Below are 16,339 nucleotides of genomic sequence, written 5' to 3' on the forward strand. Positions count from 1 at the left end.
TCATGTTTCGTAAGTTGACTCCAGAGATTCTGATTTTGCTATTTATTTTGTGAGTAATGTTGCTTTGGTGTTTCCTAATTTTCAAGTTTGCAATCATGGAGATACAGCAGTTATTAGGTATGGAGGGACATTGTCCTCCTCAAATGTCCTCAAATGGCTCCAGGAAATTCTTTTAAAACAGTTGGAGAGAAACAGTCATGACCATCTAAAACCTAGAAGATGTGGTAAATCTCATACTACTGGTTAGGGATTTGTAAAGTCCATTTCTTTTTAGAGTTCAAAGCAGTTCTATTACTTGTAAGTTCTTCATAAATTGTCCCAAAGGTAGGATATGGAAATAAATGTATATCTTTATATTTTAATCTTCTTTGTCACACTCTGGTGAATTCATGGAACATTAAAAAAGCAGTTATGTTTATAATTATTTTATAATTAGTATAATGAAGACAGAAAATTGTTCTTTTGGAATTTTGGGGGGAAAAAAAATCTTGTGACCTAAATCTTTCCACTATAATGAATATAATCAAATTTATTGTGATTGCACATATCTAATTTTATATAATCACTGTGTATGAATTTAGTGATTTTACTTTTCATAGATTCAAAAACATATAATCTGAATGCTTTCTCTGAAAAAAAAATCAGAGAGTTGAGCTCTTGAGGATCAGAGTAATTATCCATTGATAATATGTGTTCATTTTGCTCTTTCTGTGTCATAGCTTTGTTTTTTATTGAGAAATATATATTCAAAAATACATACATATTCAAAAGTACATAAAATATAAATAGGCAGTTCAAGGAATAATTTTAAAGTAACTCTATAACTAGCAGTCAGCTTAATAGAATATATTGACAGCAGTTCAGAAACTACCCATGTAGTTCCTTCCCAGTCACAACCAGCTAGCTCCCTGCCACATAACCTTTGGTAATTACCACTATCCTACCTTTTATGATAATTGTCTCTTTCTTTTTATAGTGTTATCACCTATGTGTGTAAACTTAATACAGTTCGCTTGTTTTTGAGTTTTATTTAAAATCATACATTCTTTTGTAGCTGCTGCTTGTCATGCACGTCCATGTGAAGAGATCACCAAACAGGCTTTGTGTGAGCAATAAAGCTTTTTAATCACCTGGGTGCAGGCGGGCTGAGTCCAAGAAGAGAGTCAGCGAAGGGAAATAAGGGTGGGGCTGTTTTATAGGAGTTGGGTAGGTAAAGGAAAATTACAGGCAAAGGGGGGTTCTCTGGCGGGCAGGAGTGGGGTTCACAAGGTGTTCAGTGGGGGAGCTTTTTGAGCCAGGATGAGCCAGGAAAAGGAATTTCACAAGATAATATCATCGCTTAAGGTAAGGACCGGCCATTTTCACTTCTTGTGGTAGGATGTCATCAGTTAAGGCGAGGCAGGGCATTTGCACTTCTTTTGTGATTCTTCAGTTACTTCAGGCCATTTGGGCGTATATGTGCAAGTCACAGGGGATGTGATGGCTTGGCTTGGGCTCAGAGGCCTGACACTTCTTTTGTTCAGGATGGGATTTATTCATGTTGGTTGTAGCTGTACTTTATTCTTCATTATGTCTGTGTAATTTACTTTTGTATTAATATGCCACAATTTATTTACTGTAGACAATTGGGATGTTTTTAGTTTCAGGTAACTACAGTTTCACAATGAACATTATTTTACTCAACTCCTAGTACAAAGAGTATATATCTAGGAGTAGAATTTTTTGGTCATAGGGTATTCATATCTTACATTTTATTAGATGAGTACAAATTTTTTCCTAAGCATTAGTATGTTGGTTGGTTTTGTGTTGCTATAAAGGAATACCCGAGACTCGGTAATTCATAAAGAAAAAGGGTTTATGTAGCTCATGGTTCAGCAGGTTGTACAAACATTGCACCAGCATCCTTGCAATCATGGCAGAAGGCAAAGGAGGAACTGGCATATCACATGGCAAGAGGAGCAAGAGAGAAATAGGGGAAGTCCCAGATTATTTTTAAGAATCAGATCTCACATTAACTCATGGAACAAGAACTCGTTATCTCAACGAGGACACCAAGCCATTTATGAGGGATCCATGGATCCATCTCCATAACCCAAACACCTCACAGCAGTCCTCACCTCCAACATTGGGGATCACATTTCAACATGATATTTGAAGGGGACGAATATCCAAACCATATTTCTCCATATCTTGGTCAGTGCTGGTATTAACAGTTTTTGTTTTTAATTTTGCCAATCTGGTGGATATGCAGTTGTATCTCATTGAAGTTTCACTCTGTATTTCGCTAATTACCTGTGAAATTGAGTATTTTTCCATAAGTTTATTGGCCAATTTGACTTTCTGTTTTTGTAAAGTATCTTGTTAGGACTGTCACAAATGTTTTTGTTGTGTTGCTAATATTTTTTCTCATTGATTAAGGATCTTTGTTGGCTATATTGTTGTAAATATCTTCTCCCATTTTGTGGCTTGCCTTTCCTTGCCTTATGATGTTCTTTGATAAAAGCAATTTATTAATGGTTAAGTACTAGGAAGTATGAGTGTTTTAAAATTAGAGTGTGAATTGTTTTAAAAAACTATTCCCTACCCTGGAGTCATGTCTTCTATATTGTCTTCTAAAAGCTTTAGTTTTGCCTTTCAGATTTACATTTTTTTCAAGAGGAATTAATTTGGTGTATGCTAGGAGATGCCTCACCACCATTTATTGAAAAGTCTGGGTTTTATTCCTCCTTTCTATAGTGCCACCAAAGTCATGTATTATATCCGTATGTGAATACATCTGTTGATGAAAGAGTCAAACTCTGTAAATATTTTCAGAGATTATTCTGAGCCAAAGATGAGTGACCATGGCCTGTGACCCAGCCCTCAGGAGGTCCTGAGAACATGTGCCCCAGGTGATCAGAGTACATCTTGGTTTTATATATTTTAGGAAGGCATGAGACATCAGTCAAATACATTTAAGAAATACATTGGTTTGGTTCAGAAAGGTAGGACAACTCAAAGCGGGGGCTTCCAGAGTATAGGTAAATTTAAAACATTTTCTGGTTCACCATTGGTTGAGTTTATCTGAAGACCTGAGATCAATAGAAAGGAAATATTCAGGTTAAATAAGAGACTGTGGAGAACAAGTTTTATTGTGCAGAGGGAGCTCTCAGCAGACTTCAAAGAGAACAAGTTGTAAAATGTTTCTTATTGGATCTAAAACGATGCCTGGCTCTTAGTTGATTATCTCCTGGATTTGGAAAGGAAGGAAGGGCCAAAAAAAAAAAAAAAAAGGTAGTGGGGAAAGGGGATTCTTTATAGATGGTAGATTTTTCTCACAAGGGATGACTTTGCAGGACCATTTCAAGATATGGCAGAGAAACATGTTTTGGGGTAAAATATTTTGATTTTCTTTCTTGTTATGCCGGAGTCAGATTGGAAAGTTTAGTCACGATATACAGGGTTAAATAAAACTCATCTGATGAAAATTTATAGTTTGTAGAGCATGACTCCCCAGACCTCTTAGACAGGAATTTGGGCAAGATAAAATAATATCAGAACTTAGTCCTTCCATCTCAAACTTTATTTTCCCTTTTTTCTATCCCTGTGCTAGTATACCATCCTCATCATTGTAGCTGATATATTCTTGATATCTGGCCAAACAAATCCTCCCAACTTATTGTTCTTTTAGAGTGTCTTGGTTTAGAGTGTCTTGGTTATTCTTAGCCACTTGTATTTTCAGTTCTCAAATTTCTAATTGAAAGCATGTAAATTTATCACTCCTGCAGTTTCTAATTGTCTTGCTGAAATTTTCAGTCTCTTACTGCTTCAAAATGAAAAGCATAATTATTTTCTAGTCTGTGTCTAATAATTCCAGAATCAAAACCCGCCTGTGGGTCTGTTTTTATTTTGTTTCTTTTAGTCTTCATTCTTACTATCTTGTCTCCTTGTGTGCCTGGTTATCTTTAATTATTTACCAATATTGTATTTGAAAAAACTAGAAATAACTTGATGCTCAGAATGATATTTTTATCTTCCACAGAGTTTTTTCATTTGCTTCTGACAGGTACTTGGGCATTAATAATTTAGGATTATTTTGATCCAATTTCAGAGACTGAGATTTTCCAGGTCACCTAGGTGACTGAAAGCTGAGCTACAGACTTTGGTAGTGCTCTTCTGTTCATCCTTATTTCTAGGGTTCAACCATTCAGGGTTTTGAAGTGTGGTTTGGAGTTACCAGGCCCTCACCTCTTCACTGACCCTGGACTCTATTTTTGAATCTTTATCCCCTTAACTCTATCTACTCAACTTCCCAGTGGCCTTTTGCAATCTATAAATGCTCCTAACATAAGTCCCAAATGAAGGGTTCATTTTTCTGAATTTCTGTCTTTTTCCAGATATTATTGGCATGGTAATTACTCACCAACTTATCAGCTCTCTGCTGCCTTCCCACATGTTTGAAAAGTATATTTTATCCAGCTTTTCTAAATGTTTTCAATTGAGAATGTTAATCCAGATTACTTAGCCCACATTATTTCCTGTTGATTATGTGTAAAATACAGTTGGTTTATTTGTATTATTTTTGTACCTGGAAACAATAAACTCTCTAGTGATTCTCTAAATTATTTGCACATTTTTTTTAATTTTCTTTTTTTTTTTTTTTTTTTTTTTGAGACAGAGTCTCACTGTGTCGCCCAGGCTGGTGCAGTGGCATGATCTCGGCTCACTGCAACCTCTACCTCCTGGGTTCAAGCAATTCTCCTGCCTCAGCCTCCCAAGTAGCTGGCACTACAGGCGCCCACCACAACACTCAGCTAATTTTTGTAGTTTTACTAGAGATGGGGTTTCACTATGTTGGCCAGGCTGGTTTTGAACTCCTGACCTCATGATCCGCCCACCTCAGCCTCCCAAAGTACTGGGATTACAGGCGTGAGCCACCACACCCGGCCCATTTTTAAAAATTTTCTACATAACCTTAGCTCCAAACAAAAATAGTTTAATGTTTTCTAAGATCCAAATTTTGGTTTTGTTGATCCTTTCTATAGTATGTTTGTTTCCTATTCCATTAATTTCTGCCTTTATCAATATTATTTCTATTTTATTAGGGATTTTTTTACTATTCTGTTTCTAACTTGTTGAGATGGGTTACTTCTTTCATTTTTAACGTGTCTTCCTTTTCAACATATACATTTAAAAGTTATCTCTATACTATTGTAATATAGTTACATCATACTCAACTATTGTCATATTCCACAAATTTTGATACATAATGCTCATATTTAGTTAAAATATTTTCCTAATTTTCATTAGAATTTTCTCTTCAACCCTTTTTTAGGAGAGTTTCTTTTTTTTCCAAACATGGGCTTTTCTAATTATGTTTTTTGATTTGCAGTTTAATTGAATTTTTGTCATAAAAAATAATCTTTCTGATTTTAATTATTTGAAATTACTTGAGACTTGCTTTATGGCCGAGAATACGTTAAATTTTTAATCATTTTTATGCATTTGAAAACAGTATATTCTGTAGTAGTTAGGGACAGTGGGAAGGGGAGAAGTCTCTTCTCCGTATCTTCAGCATTCTAGTCTCCTAGTACTCGTTATTTGTGGGGCCTAAAAACAAGCCATCTAATGTGTCTTTTAGGGTTGTTAATTATGTTATTTAAATCTACTGTATCTTTACTGATTTTTAATATACCTATTATGTCAATTACTGAAAGAAATATGTTTAAAAATCGCCCACTATGATCTTGATTTGTCTCTTTCTCCTTGTATATGTTTCTGGTTTATATATTTTGAGGATAATTATTAACTGCATGAAGTTTAACATGTTATATTTTTCTGATGAATTATACTTATCACTATGCAGTGTATCTGTAATATGTTTTGCCTTAAAGCCTGTTTTCTCTGTAGCTATACTAGCTTTCCTTTAGTCAGTATTTTCACAGAGTAACTTTTTTCATCTATTTAATTTTAATATCTCTGTATCTTTATGTTTTAAATGTGTATCTAGTAAACAAAATAGATTTAGGATTTTAGTGAAGTTTTTTGTTTTGTTTATTTTTAGATCCAGAGTCCCTCTCATGTTGCCCAGGTCAAAGTGCAGTGGCTCAAGTGGTCCTCCTGCATCAGCTCCCTAAGTAGCTGAGACTGCAGACGTGCACCACCACACCTGGCTTTTATTATTATTTTTTTTAATCTAAGAGAACAATCTTTGTCTTAAACTGGAACACATATGCCATTTACATATAATTACCAATATATTTAGATTTGTTTCTGCCATTTTAGTTTGTTCTGGGAGAGTTTAGGGTTTTTGTTTTTGGGTTTTTTGGTCTAATCTATTTTGTGATTCTTTTTCTGTTTTCTTGCCTTTTAAAATTAGTATTGACTTACTATGTTATTCTCTTTTTTCCAGTTATTAATTGATTATCTCTCAACTGCAGACTCACTTATCTGTATTCTGGGACTTTGTACCTAGAAATTTTTGCAAACTGTGCTTCTCCTTTGCCATCTGGCTTGTTTTTAGGTCCCACAGAGAAAGAGTACTAAGAGACTAGAATGCTGAAGATACGGAGAAGAGACTTTTCCCCTTCCCATTAGCCTCCCAATATTGTCAGCATCACCTCAGCAATGGTTCTTGTTTTAGCAACTGTGGTTGGTTTCTATACTCCAACTTTTCTCCGGCATTCTGGAGGGTATCTCTTAAAGACTTCTAGGTTCTATTAATCCCATCTTTTTGCCTTTAATAATTGTGTCCCTAGTAGACATTTTCAGTTTTCTCAAAACCTGTTTACCAATTCTTTGTTAAATTCTTTCTTAAAATAAATGATGTTGTTTGTTCTCCTTGAGCAACACATATTTTTTTCTCTTTACTAGTTTGTCTTTTAATAATTACTCTATATTCCATCATATATGGATTAAATAAGACTAAAGTTAATCATTACCTTTACCTTTGGCAGATTATATTTTTTCAGAAATGGCTACAGCAATATTTTCAATCCCACATACTCTTCTAGAAGCTTACTATACTCTAGTCCCCATTAAGACCTCTGAGGTCAAGTCATAAAAGGATATATAGCTGGCTTCCTCTTGGCTCTCTCTCATTGTTTTACTTGCTCTCTCTTGGAAAGCTAATCTTTGGAACCTAGACACCATGTTGTGAGGAAGCTCAAACTATCACACATGGAGAAAATCTCATGCTACCAGCCTGCAGGCAGCATCAGGTGGTCAGACATGTGAGTAGGCAGACTTTCAAATGATTCTAGATCCTAGACTTCACACAGCAGAAACAAGCCATTCCTACTGTGCTGTGCTGTGCCATACCAAACCCCTAAACCCACGGAATCTATGAACATGGATTGTTTATGCAACTAAGTTTTAGAGTTATTTATTGTGCAGATATAACAACTAGAATAACTCTTTAATTTCCAAGTTATGTGCTATTGTCATATATTTTATCTGTATTGTGTGTGTTAATTCTGTTGTCATGTACTTTAATGTTCTTTAATTCTAAGACTTACATAGTCAGTGTTTGTGTTTATACATACACACATATATAAAACTTTCTTTGCTCTTCAGTATTTTTTGTTTCTAAGGCTTACTGCTATGGGCTGAACGTTTATGTCTTCCCCAAATTTGTATGTTGAAATTCTAATCTTCAAGGTGATGTAATTTGGAGATGGGGCCTTTGAGGGGTGATTAGGTCATGGGGGCAGAGCCCTTATAAAAGAGGCCTGAGATCTCTCACCCCTACCATATGAGGACACAGCAAGAAGGTGCCATCTTTGAGCCAGCATGTGGACCCTCACGAGACTCTGCCTGAACCAGTGCCTTGATCTTAGACTTCCCAATCCCTAGAAATAAATTTTTGTCACCTATAAGCCAGTTTATCATGTTTTGTTACTGTAGCTTGAATGGACTAAAACACCATCTGGGATAAATTTTTATCTGAAATACTTGCTTTAAAATTTCATTTTGTGAGAGTCTGCTGATGGCATACTTGCTCATGATTTGTTTTCTGAATATATCTGTATTTTTCCTCATTCTGCAAAGATATTTTTGCTGAATATAGATGCCTAATTTGGCCTCTATTGTCGTTCAGCACATTGGCATTGGAGATATTTTTTCATTTTCTCATGACTTCCTCTGTTGCTCTTGAGTCAGCTGTCAGGCTAATACTTACACCTTTAAAGAAATTTAATTTTTGGCCAGGAGCAGTGGCTCAAGCCTGTAATCCCAACACTTTGGGAGGCCGAGGTGGGCGGATCACTTGAGGTCGGGAGTTCGTGACCAGCCTGACCAACATGAGAAACCCCGTATCTACTAAAAATGCAAAATTAGCTGGGCATTTTGGTGGGCGCCTGTAATCCCAGCTATTTGGAAGGCTAAGGCAGGAGAATCGCTTGAACCCAGGGGGCAGAGTTACAGTGAGCCGAGATCGTGCCATTGCACTTCAGCCTGGGCAACAAGAGCGAAACTCCGTCTTAAAAAAAAAAGAAACTCTCTTTTTTTATCTGCTTTGGTTTTATGAAATTTAATTAATATGTTTCTGAGTATGGATTTATTTTTACTAATCCTGCTTAAGATTTGTTGAGATCTTTAAATCTGGATTTGTGTCTTTGATTATTAGTTCTGGAGAAGTTCTCAGATACTACTCCTTCACATATAACCTCTTCCTCATTCTCTTTTTTTTCTGTGGAGATTCTCATTAAACATGATAGACCTTCAGTGTTCTGTCTTCACTTTTTAACACCCTCTCTTCTGTATTTTCCAATTGTTCTTTCTTGTCATGCTTTATTCTGTATAATTTCTTTTAACCCATATTCCAGTTTACTTACCTCTTCATGTGTTTCTTACCTACTTATAGCCATCTATTTTGTGGTGGTGGTGGTGGTTTTATTTTTCAGTCCTAAAAGTTCTGTTTGGTTCTCTTTTTTAAACCTGCTAGATCACTTTTATAGTTTTTTATTCCCTACAGATATTTTCTAATATGACTGTTCTTTAAACTATGAGGGCTGTTGTATTGTCTTTGTCTGCGGGTTTCAGTTTCTGAAATGTCTGTGACCCTGTTTCTGTTGTTTCTTCTAGCTAAATGCATTGCTGGTCTCCTGTGAGACTCTCCACATTGGTCAGCCCCTGGCCTTTGATTTCTGTTTCCCTTGTCAGTTACTTTTCCATTTATTGCGTTCAACTACAATGTGTCACCAACTTTAGGAATCTACTTTTTAAAAGTTTTTCATATTAAGCACCCTAATTTCTTATAGAATGCAAGAATTCACTCAACATTTTGAAATGATAAGAAATTAGAGCTCTTTAGTCTCATCTACCTATATTTTGACCAATTCAATTGTAAAACCCTTGAGAATAATACATATGTGCTTCTTTTGTAATTTTCACATCAATTAACAGTGATTTATATAAATAATACATTTCAATAAATACTTATATTAATGCTCAGGCTTTATGTCCCAACTCTTATATTTATGATTCCTTATTGTCACTGCCTCTCCATTTAAAAGAAAGGCTTACTTGATTTTGCATATATTGCTACACAGATTATTTATCTTCATATTATAATATATCTTAAAGAACTGGTTCTCAAATTTGTTATATCTTAAAGAATTGGTTCTCAAATTTGTCATGTATAGCAGTTACCTGTGGTGTGTGCTTAAAAGGCAGATTTCTGGACCTGCCTCAGCGCCGCCCCCCCGACCCCCGAAATTATAATTCAGTAAGTCTGAGAGAACTCTGCATATTTTCAGGCATCCCAGGGAGCTCACTAAATTAGTTTGCTAGGATTGTTGTAACAAATACCACAGACCATGTGGATTAAAGAACATAAATTTATTTTCTCACCATTCAAGAAGCTAAATGTTCAAGGTTTTGGCCAGGTTGATTTTTTTCCCCCCTGAGGCCTCTCTCCTTGGGTTGTCAATGGCTGTTTTCTCCCTCTGTCTCACATAGTCTTTCCTCTGTAGAATATAGACCATATCTTTTCATTGTTAGTTGATTGTGTAATTCCCAAATTGACTTAATCATCAAAATCAATTTAGAAATTTGCTTTTGAAGAAAAAAATTATGAAAAAATATCCGTGTTATTTTGATTCAGTAGATGTAGTCTGGGGCTGATGGTTCCATATTTTTAAGAACTCTGGGTACTTATAATCAGGCTCATCGTACTTATGACACAAGATGATGATACAGCCTTTCACCATCTTTGTAAGGAAATAATGGGCTGATTTTGAGTGGCAAAAAGATGACACCAACAAGAAACATGGGAATGGATACATTTATTTCCATTAACAAAAAATGTGGTATATAATACTTCCATTGGAAAAGGGCTTCTCTAGTACATTTCATGTCTCTGACTTCCAGCTAGGTAATTAAAATGACATATTTGATAAATTGGTCAAATCAGATTTCAACAAAACTTAGGTTTTCTGGGAATTGGTAGGATTTAGAACTAGAGAAACTGCTGTGGGAATTATATAGGGGAAATGTATTTCATTGAGGCCTAAAGAAAAAAATTCCATCTAGAAAGTAGTATGTGTTTTCGGCTTATGTCAGTGCATGGGAATGTGTATATCTGCAGGTTACCACCACAGCCATAGTCTCTAGTTTCCCTGTGAATTGGTTTCATTCTGATAAGATAATGAAATTGTATGGTACAATGTTTAATTCTAATTCTGGTGTTCAGGTGAATGACTTGGTAAACAGGATCAGTAGAATATAGATAATTCTCTTTAAAAGTAAGAACTTCATTTTGAAAATATAAATTACCAAGATACACAAAGGAGCTTTCACATTGTATTTCATGCAATGTGTGGATTTTTCTTCAACTTTTCACTTTTCCCTTCCATATTGGGTTCTTGACCTAGAAATTGTGGGTAGAAAAAACTTAATTAGTGAACCAATATTGTAGAAAACGATGGTTCTTTATTTTCAGTGACTTGATTTTCCTGCTCTTGTGTGGAACATTGCTGGTGTGTTTAGTAAATGTTAGGAAAATAAATACTGAATATTCAGATGCTTTTTTAAATTTTATTTTATCCTGGACCTGTAATTTCGTTCCTAATAATTTTTTTCTTCCTCTTTAGCTTAATATGAGTTACCTGCCTTATATTTTGAAGCGGCTTTTAGTTTAAACTGCTAATTTCTAGAGTTGGGAAATATCTTTGACCATTCTTGTTCCATTATTGCTCTTGCCTTCTGGTGTAAGAGAGAGCCAAATGCTGACATGGGTTAACAGGGATCAAAGAAAATCTTATTTTCTTTTAGATAATATTTTATTACATATTAACTTTTTCCAAATCTCCAGATTGGAACCCTTACCTGCTCTACAACTCCCATTTCCCAACTCAAGGTAAATTGAAGTTTGATGTACTAGCAGTCTCACTGTGCCACAGCCAGCTATGAGTTCAAATTCCTGAAGCAATGTTAGGGTGCCACAAAGTTTTCTTAAAACATTGGCATTATTTGTCAAGATAAGTTTTGATCTTTGTGTAGCTTTTCTTAGGAAGTCCTATTTTCATTGTCATGTATTTTTCCATCATTTTTCTGCTTTTGAAAGAAAATACGTTACTCTACAGATAATATTCTAATTATTTAAAGTCTTTCTTCACAGGCCCCTCTAATTCCATCTATTCTTACGTCATTCCCCAGTCCCTATAACAAAGGCATCTGAAATGCAGGAGGAGGCTGAGTAGTTTGTTCCTGATCACAAAGCAAACTGAACAAGTTCAGGCAAACTGAACAAGTTACCAAAAGCAATCTGGTTGTCTAACATTTTACATCAATAGTGCTTTTTTTTTTTTTAATTTTTATTTTTTGTTGTTGTTGTTGTTTTTGTTTCAGTATTTCTGTTGTCTATTTTTGCTTCCCTGGCCCTGCCCTGAGGGTGGGGCCCCTAGTCAAGGTGCGGCAGCATTTTGGCAGTTACAGCGTGGGCACCTAAAACCCCAAGAGAAAATTTATCCTTCCAGCCAGAGAAATCAGGAAAAATGGGCAGAGAGGAGAATTGGAATTACATTTTTCTCTTTCTTGTCTCTGTCTCGGAGAGATTGGTCAACTGCAGTCTCACAGAACTGCAATTACAGCACAGGTGTCATTAATAAGCTCCATCATTCTAGTTAGAACACCAAAAAAAAAAAGGACCTTTGGGGCCGGGTGCGGTGGCTCAAGCCTGTAATCCCAGCACTTTGGGAGGCCGAGACAGGCGGATCACAAGGTCAGGAGATCGAGACCATCCTGGCTAACACGGTGAAACCCCGTCTCTACTAAAAAATACAAACAACTAGCGGGGTGAAGTGGCGGGCTCCTGTAGTCCCAGCTACTCGGGAAGCTGAGGCAGAAGAATGGCGTAAACCCGGGAGGTGGAGCTTGCAGTGAGCTGAGATCGCACCACTGCACTCCAGCCTGGGCGACAGAGCGAGACTCCGTCTCACAAAAATTTAAAAAAAAAAAAAAAAAAAAAAAGGACCCTTGGCGGCTCAAGAGTATGGAGAAATCCCAGAGAGGTGACAGCTGGAAAAGAGTTATCTCCTAGTTCTGTGTGTGAAGTGACACAAATTCCAGGCTTACCTCTGAATTGTGCATGCACAGAACCAGATACAAAACAGATGGCAAAGTCTTTGACTACTAAACTAAGGTATAAACCATGACCAAGTCCCAGGCTGTTGATTCCTGAGATACAGACCCAAAACAGCATAACAGAAGCTTTGAAAACTGAACCAATATTGGAATGGCTTCCCACAGAAAATGAGAGAGAACTGGTTCAATCTAATCAAGATGGTTGCCTGCTTTTAAAAAATGCTCCAGAGAATTTTAACAGGACCCAGAGGCTCGTAACATAATATTCAAAATGTCCAAGACACAATACAGAATTACTTGATATATGAAAACCCAGGAATTACATAATATACAAAAAGAGGAATGTGACTAATTCCCCAGTTTTCAAGGGAAAAGACAATTAATGCCAACACTAAGATAACCAAGATGTTGAAATTATCAGATGAAGACTTTAAAGCAGCTATGCTTCATGAGGTGGTCATAAACACCATGAATATTGAAATGAATATAAAGATAGATGTTCTCAACAAAGTAAAGCTATAAAAACCAACGGAGAGAGGAGGTGGAGCAAGATGGCCAAATAGAACCCTCCAGCTATCACCCCGCCCCCCACAGAAACACCAAATTAAACAACTGTCTACACTAGAAAGCACCTTAATAAGAACCAAAAATCATGTGAGCAATTACAGTACTTGGTTTTAACATCATAGCAAGGAAAGAGACACTGAAGAGGGTAGGAAAAATAGTCTTGAATTGCCAACCTGGTCTCTTCCCCCATCTCCCAGCAGTGGCTGCTGGCGCAGAGAGAGAATCTGTGTGCTTAGGAAAAAAAGTGGACAGTGGCTGTGGCACTTTGCATTGGAACTCAGTGCTACTTGTCACAGTAGAAAGCATCACAGGGCAGAATTCAGCCAGGACCACAAAGGGGAGCATTTAGACCAGCTCTTGCCAGAGAGGAATCATCCATTCCAGTGGTCAGAATCTGAGCTCTGACTAGTCTCAACATCACAGGCTAAAGTGATCTGGGGTTCTAAATAAATTTGAAAGGCAGTTTAGGCCACAGACACAGGGTCCTGGGCAAGTCCTGTTCTGTGCTAGGCTTGGAGCCAGTGGACATGGAGTGCATATGACCTAGTGAGACACCAGCTAGGGTGACCAGGGGAGTGCTTGTGTCACCCCTCCCCCAATCTCAGGCAGCATAGCTCCAGGAGAGACTCTTCCTTTCTGCTTGAGTAGAGAAGAGGGGAACGTAAACTTGGAAAGCAACTCAATTGGAAAATAGCTCACCCACAGTAAACAGAGCATCAGGCAGAGTCGTGAGAACTCCATTTCAGGCCCTAGCTTCTGGGCATTTCTAGACACGCCCTGGGCCAGAAGGGAATCTACTGCTTTGAAGGGAAGGACTCGGTCCTGGCAGTATTCATCGCCTACTGCCTAAAGCACCCTTGAGCCTTGAATAAACATCAACAGTAGCCAAGCAGTACTTGCTGTGGGCCTTGGGTGAGACCCAGAGCTATGCTGGCTTCAGGTATGACCCAGCACATTCCTAGTTGTGGTGGCCATAGGGAGAGACTTTTGCTTAAGGAAAGGAAAGGGAAGAGTAAAGGAGACTTTGCCTTCCAGCTTGGGAACCAGTTAGGCCACAGTGGGGTAGAACACCAAGCAGGGCCTTGTGGTTCCCAATTCTAGACCTTGGTTCCTGGATGGCATTTCTGGACCCACCTTGGGTCAGAGGGGAGCCCCTTACCCTAAATGGAGAGACCCAGGCCTGGCAGTATTCACTACAAACTGATTGACGAGCCCTTGGGCCTTGAGTGAACATCAGTGGTAGTCAGGCAGTACTCGCCACAGGCCTAGAGTGGTGGTAGTCACGGGGAGAGACTCCTGCTTGAGGAATGAATGGGAAAGACTTTGTCTCACACCTTGGGCGCTGGCTCAGCTGCAGTAGGATAGAGCACCAAATAGATTGCTAAGGTTCCTAACTCCAGGCTCTGGCTCCTGGATTGCATTTCTTGATTCCCTCTGGTCTGGCTTGGAGCTCTCCAATCTGAAGGGAAGGATACAAGCTTGGCTGGATTAGCCACTTGCCAAACCATGAGCCCTTGAGCCTTGAGTGAACATCAGCGGTACACAGACAATGGTCACCACTGGCATTGGCCAAGACTCAGTGCTGTGCTGGCTCCAGGTATGACCCAGCACAGTCATAGTGGTGGTGTCACAGGAATGCTTATGTCTACCCCTCCCCCAGCTCCAGGAAGCTCAGCACAGAGAGAGAGAGAGAGACTCCATTTGTTGGGGGGAAAGTAAGGGAAGAGAACAAGAGTATCCACCTGGTAATCCAAGACATTCTTTTAGATCTTACCCAAGACCATCAGGGCACTACTCTACAAGTCTGCAAGAGTCACAATGTTCCTGGGCCCACATGCCCACAATGTACATATGGCTGCAGTGACCAAAGACTTAGATCAGAATAGTCAATTCTTTTTGAAGACTGGGAAAACCTTTCCAAGAAGGATGGGTACAAACAAGCACATACTGTGAAGACTAGATTAAGTACCTAACTCTTTAATGCCCAGACATCAACAAACACAAGCATCAGGACCATACAGGCAAATGTGACCTTACCAAATGAACTAAATAAAGCACCAGTGACCAATTCTGGAGTGACAAAAGTGTGTAAACTTTCAGACAGTGAATTCCAAATAGCCATTTCTAGGAAGCTCAATGAAAATCAAGAAAACACAGAGAAGGAATTCAGAATCCTATCACATAATTTAACAAAGATTGAAATCATTTTTTTAAAGTCAAGCAGAAATTCTGGACCTGAAAAATTGACATTCTGAAGGATATATCAGAATCTCTCAATAGCAGAATTGATCAAGCAGAAGAAAGGATTGGTGAGCTTGAAGACAGGCTATTTGAAGATACACAGTCAGAGGAGACAAAAAAAAGGAATAAAAAGGAATGAAGCACACCTACAATATATTGAGAAGAAGCCTCCAAAGAGCAAACCTAAGAGTGACTGATCTTAAAGAGAAGGTAGAGAGACATATCAAGGTAGAAAGTTTATTCAAAGGAACAACAGAGAACTTTCCAAATCTGGAGAAAGATATAAATATTCAAGTACAAAAGGTTATAGAACACCACGCAACTTTAACTCAAAGAAGACTACTTCAAGGCACTTAATATTCTAACTCCCAAGGATGGGATAAAGAAATCATCCTAAAAGCAGCAAGAGAAAAGTGACAAATAAAATACAAAGGAGCTCCAATACATTTGCCAGCAGACTTCTCAGTGGAAACCTTATAGGCCAGGAGAGCATGACATATTTGATGTGCAGAAGGCAAAAAACTTGCCTCCTAGAATAGTATATCCTGTGAAAATATCCTTCAAACATGAAGGAGACATTCTTTTCCTAGACAAACAAAAGCTGGGGGATTTCATCAATACCAGACCTGTCCTACAAGAAATGCTAAAGAGAGTTCTTCAATCTGATAGAAAAGGACATTAATGAGCTATAAAAAATCATCTTATTTCTTTGGGACAAAACTCACTGGTAATAATACACAGACAAAACAAAATATTATAACACCATAATTGTGGTGTGTAAACTACTTATATCTTAAATAGACTAAAAGATGAACCAATCAAAAATAGCTACAACTTTTCAGGACGTAGACAGTATAAGAAGATAGAAATAACAAATTTAAAAGTGTGGGTACAAAGTTAAAGTATAGCACTATTACTAGTTTCTGTTTGCTTGTTTTTGCAGTCAATGTTAAGTTGTCATCAGTTT

The 16,339-nt window shown here is 37.5% G+C and overlaps 1 protein-coding gene across 2 annotated transcripts in view; it reads right to left on the reverse strand.

The window, feature by feature from the left end:
• Positions 1 to 9,800: 9,800 nt before the first annotated feature.
• The window catches only part of STAP1 (signal transducing adaptor family member 1), a 49,964-nt gene continuing 43,425 nt past the window's right edge, over positions 9,801 to 16,339 (reverse strand). The window contains exons 9-10 of one of the 2 annotated variants that reach the window (XM_025385983.1): positions 10,756 to 10,849; positions 9,805 to 9,947 (exon numbers count right to left, since the gene is read on the reverse strand). In XM_025385983.1, coding sequence (XP_025241768.1) covers positions 10,788 to 10,849 — 62 coding nt within the window. In that variant the 3' untranslated portion in view covers positions 9,805 to 9,947; positions 10,756 to 10,787. Of the gene's footprint in view, positions 10,850 to 16,339 lie in introns of both variants that reach the window. The other variant, XM_025385982.1, reaches the window with a different exon arrangement.

The sequence above is a fragment of the Theropithecus gelada genome, chromosome 5 (genome assembly GCF_003255815.1).
Source record: "Theropithecus gelada isolate Dixy chromosome 5, Tgel_1.0, whole genome shotgun sequence".
NCBI classification, from domain to species: domain Eukaryota; kingdom Metazoa; phylum Chordata; class Mammalia; order Primates; family Cercopithecidae; genus Theropithecus; species Theropithecus gelada.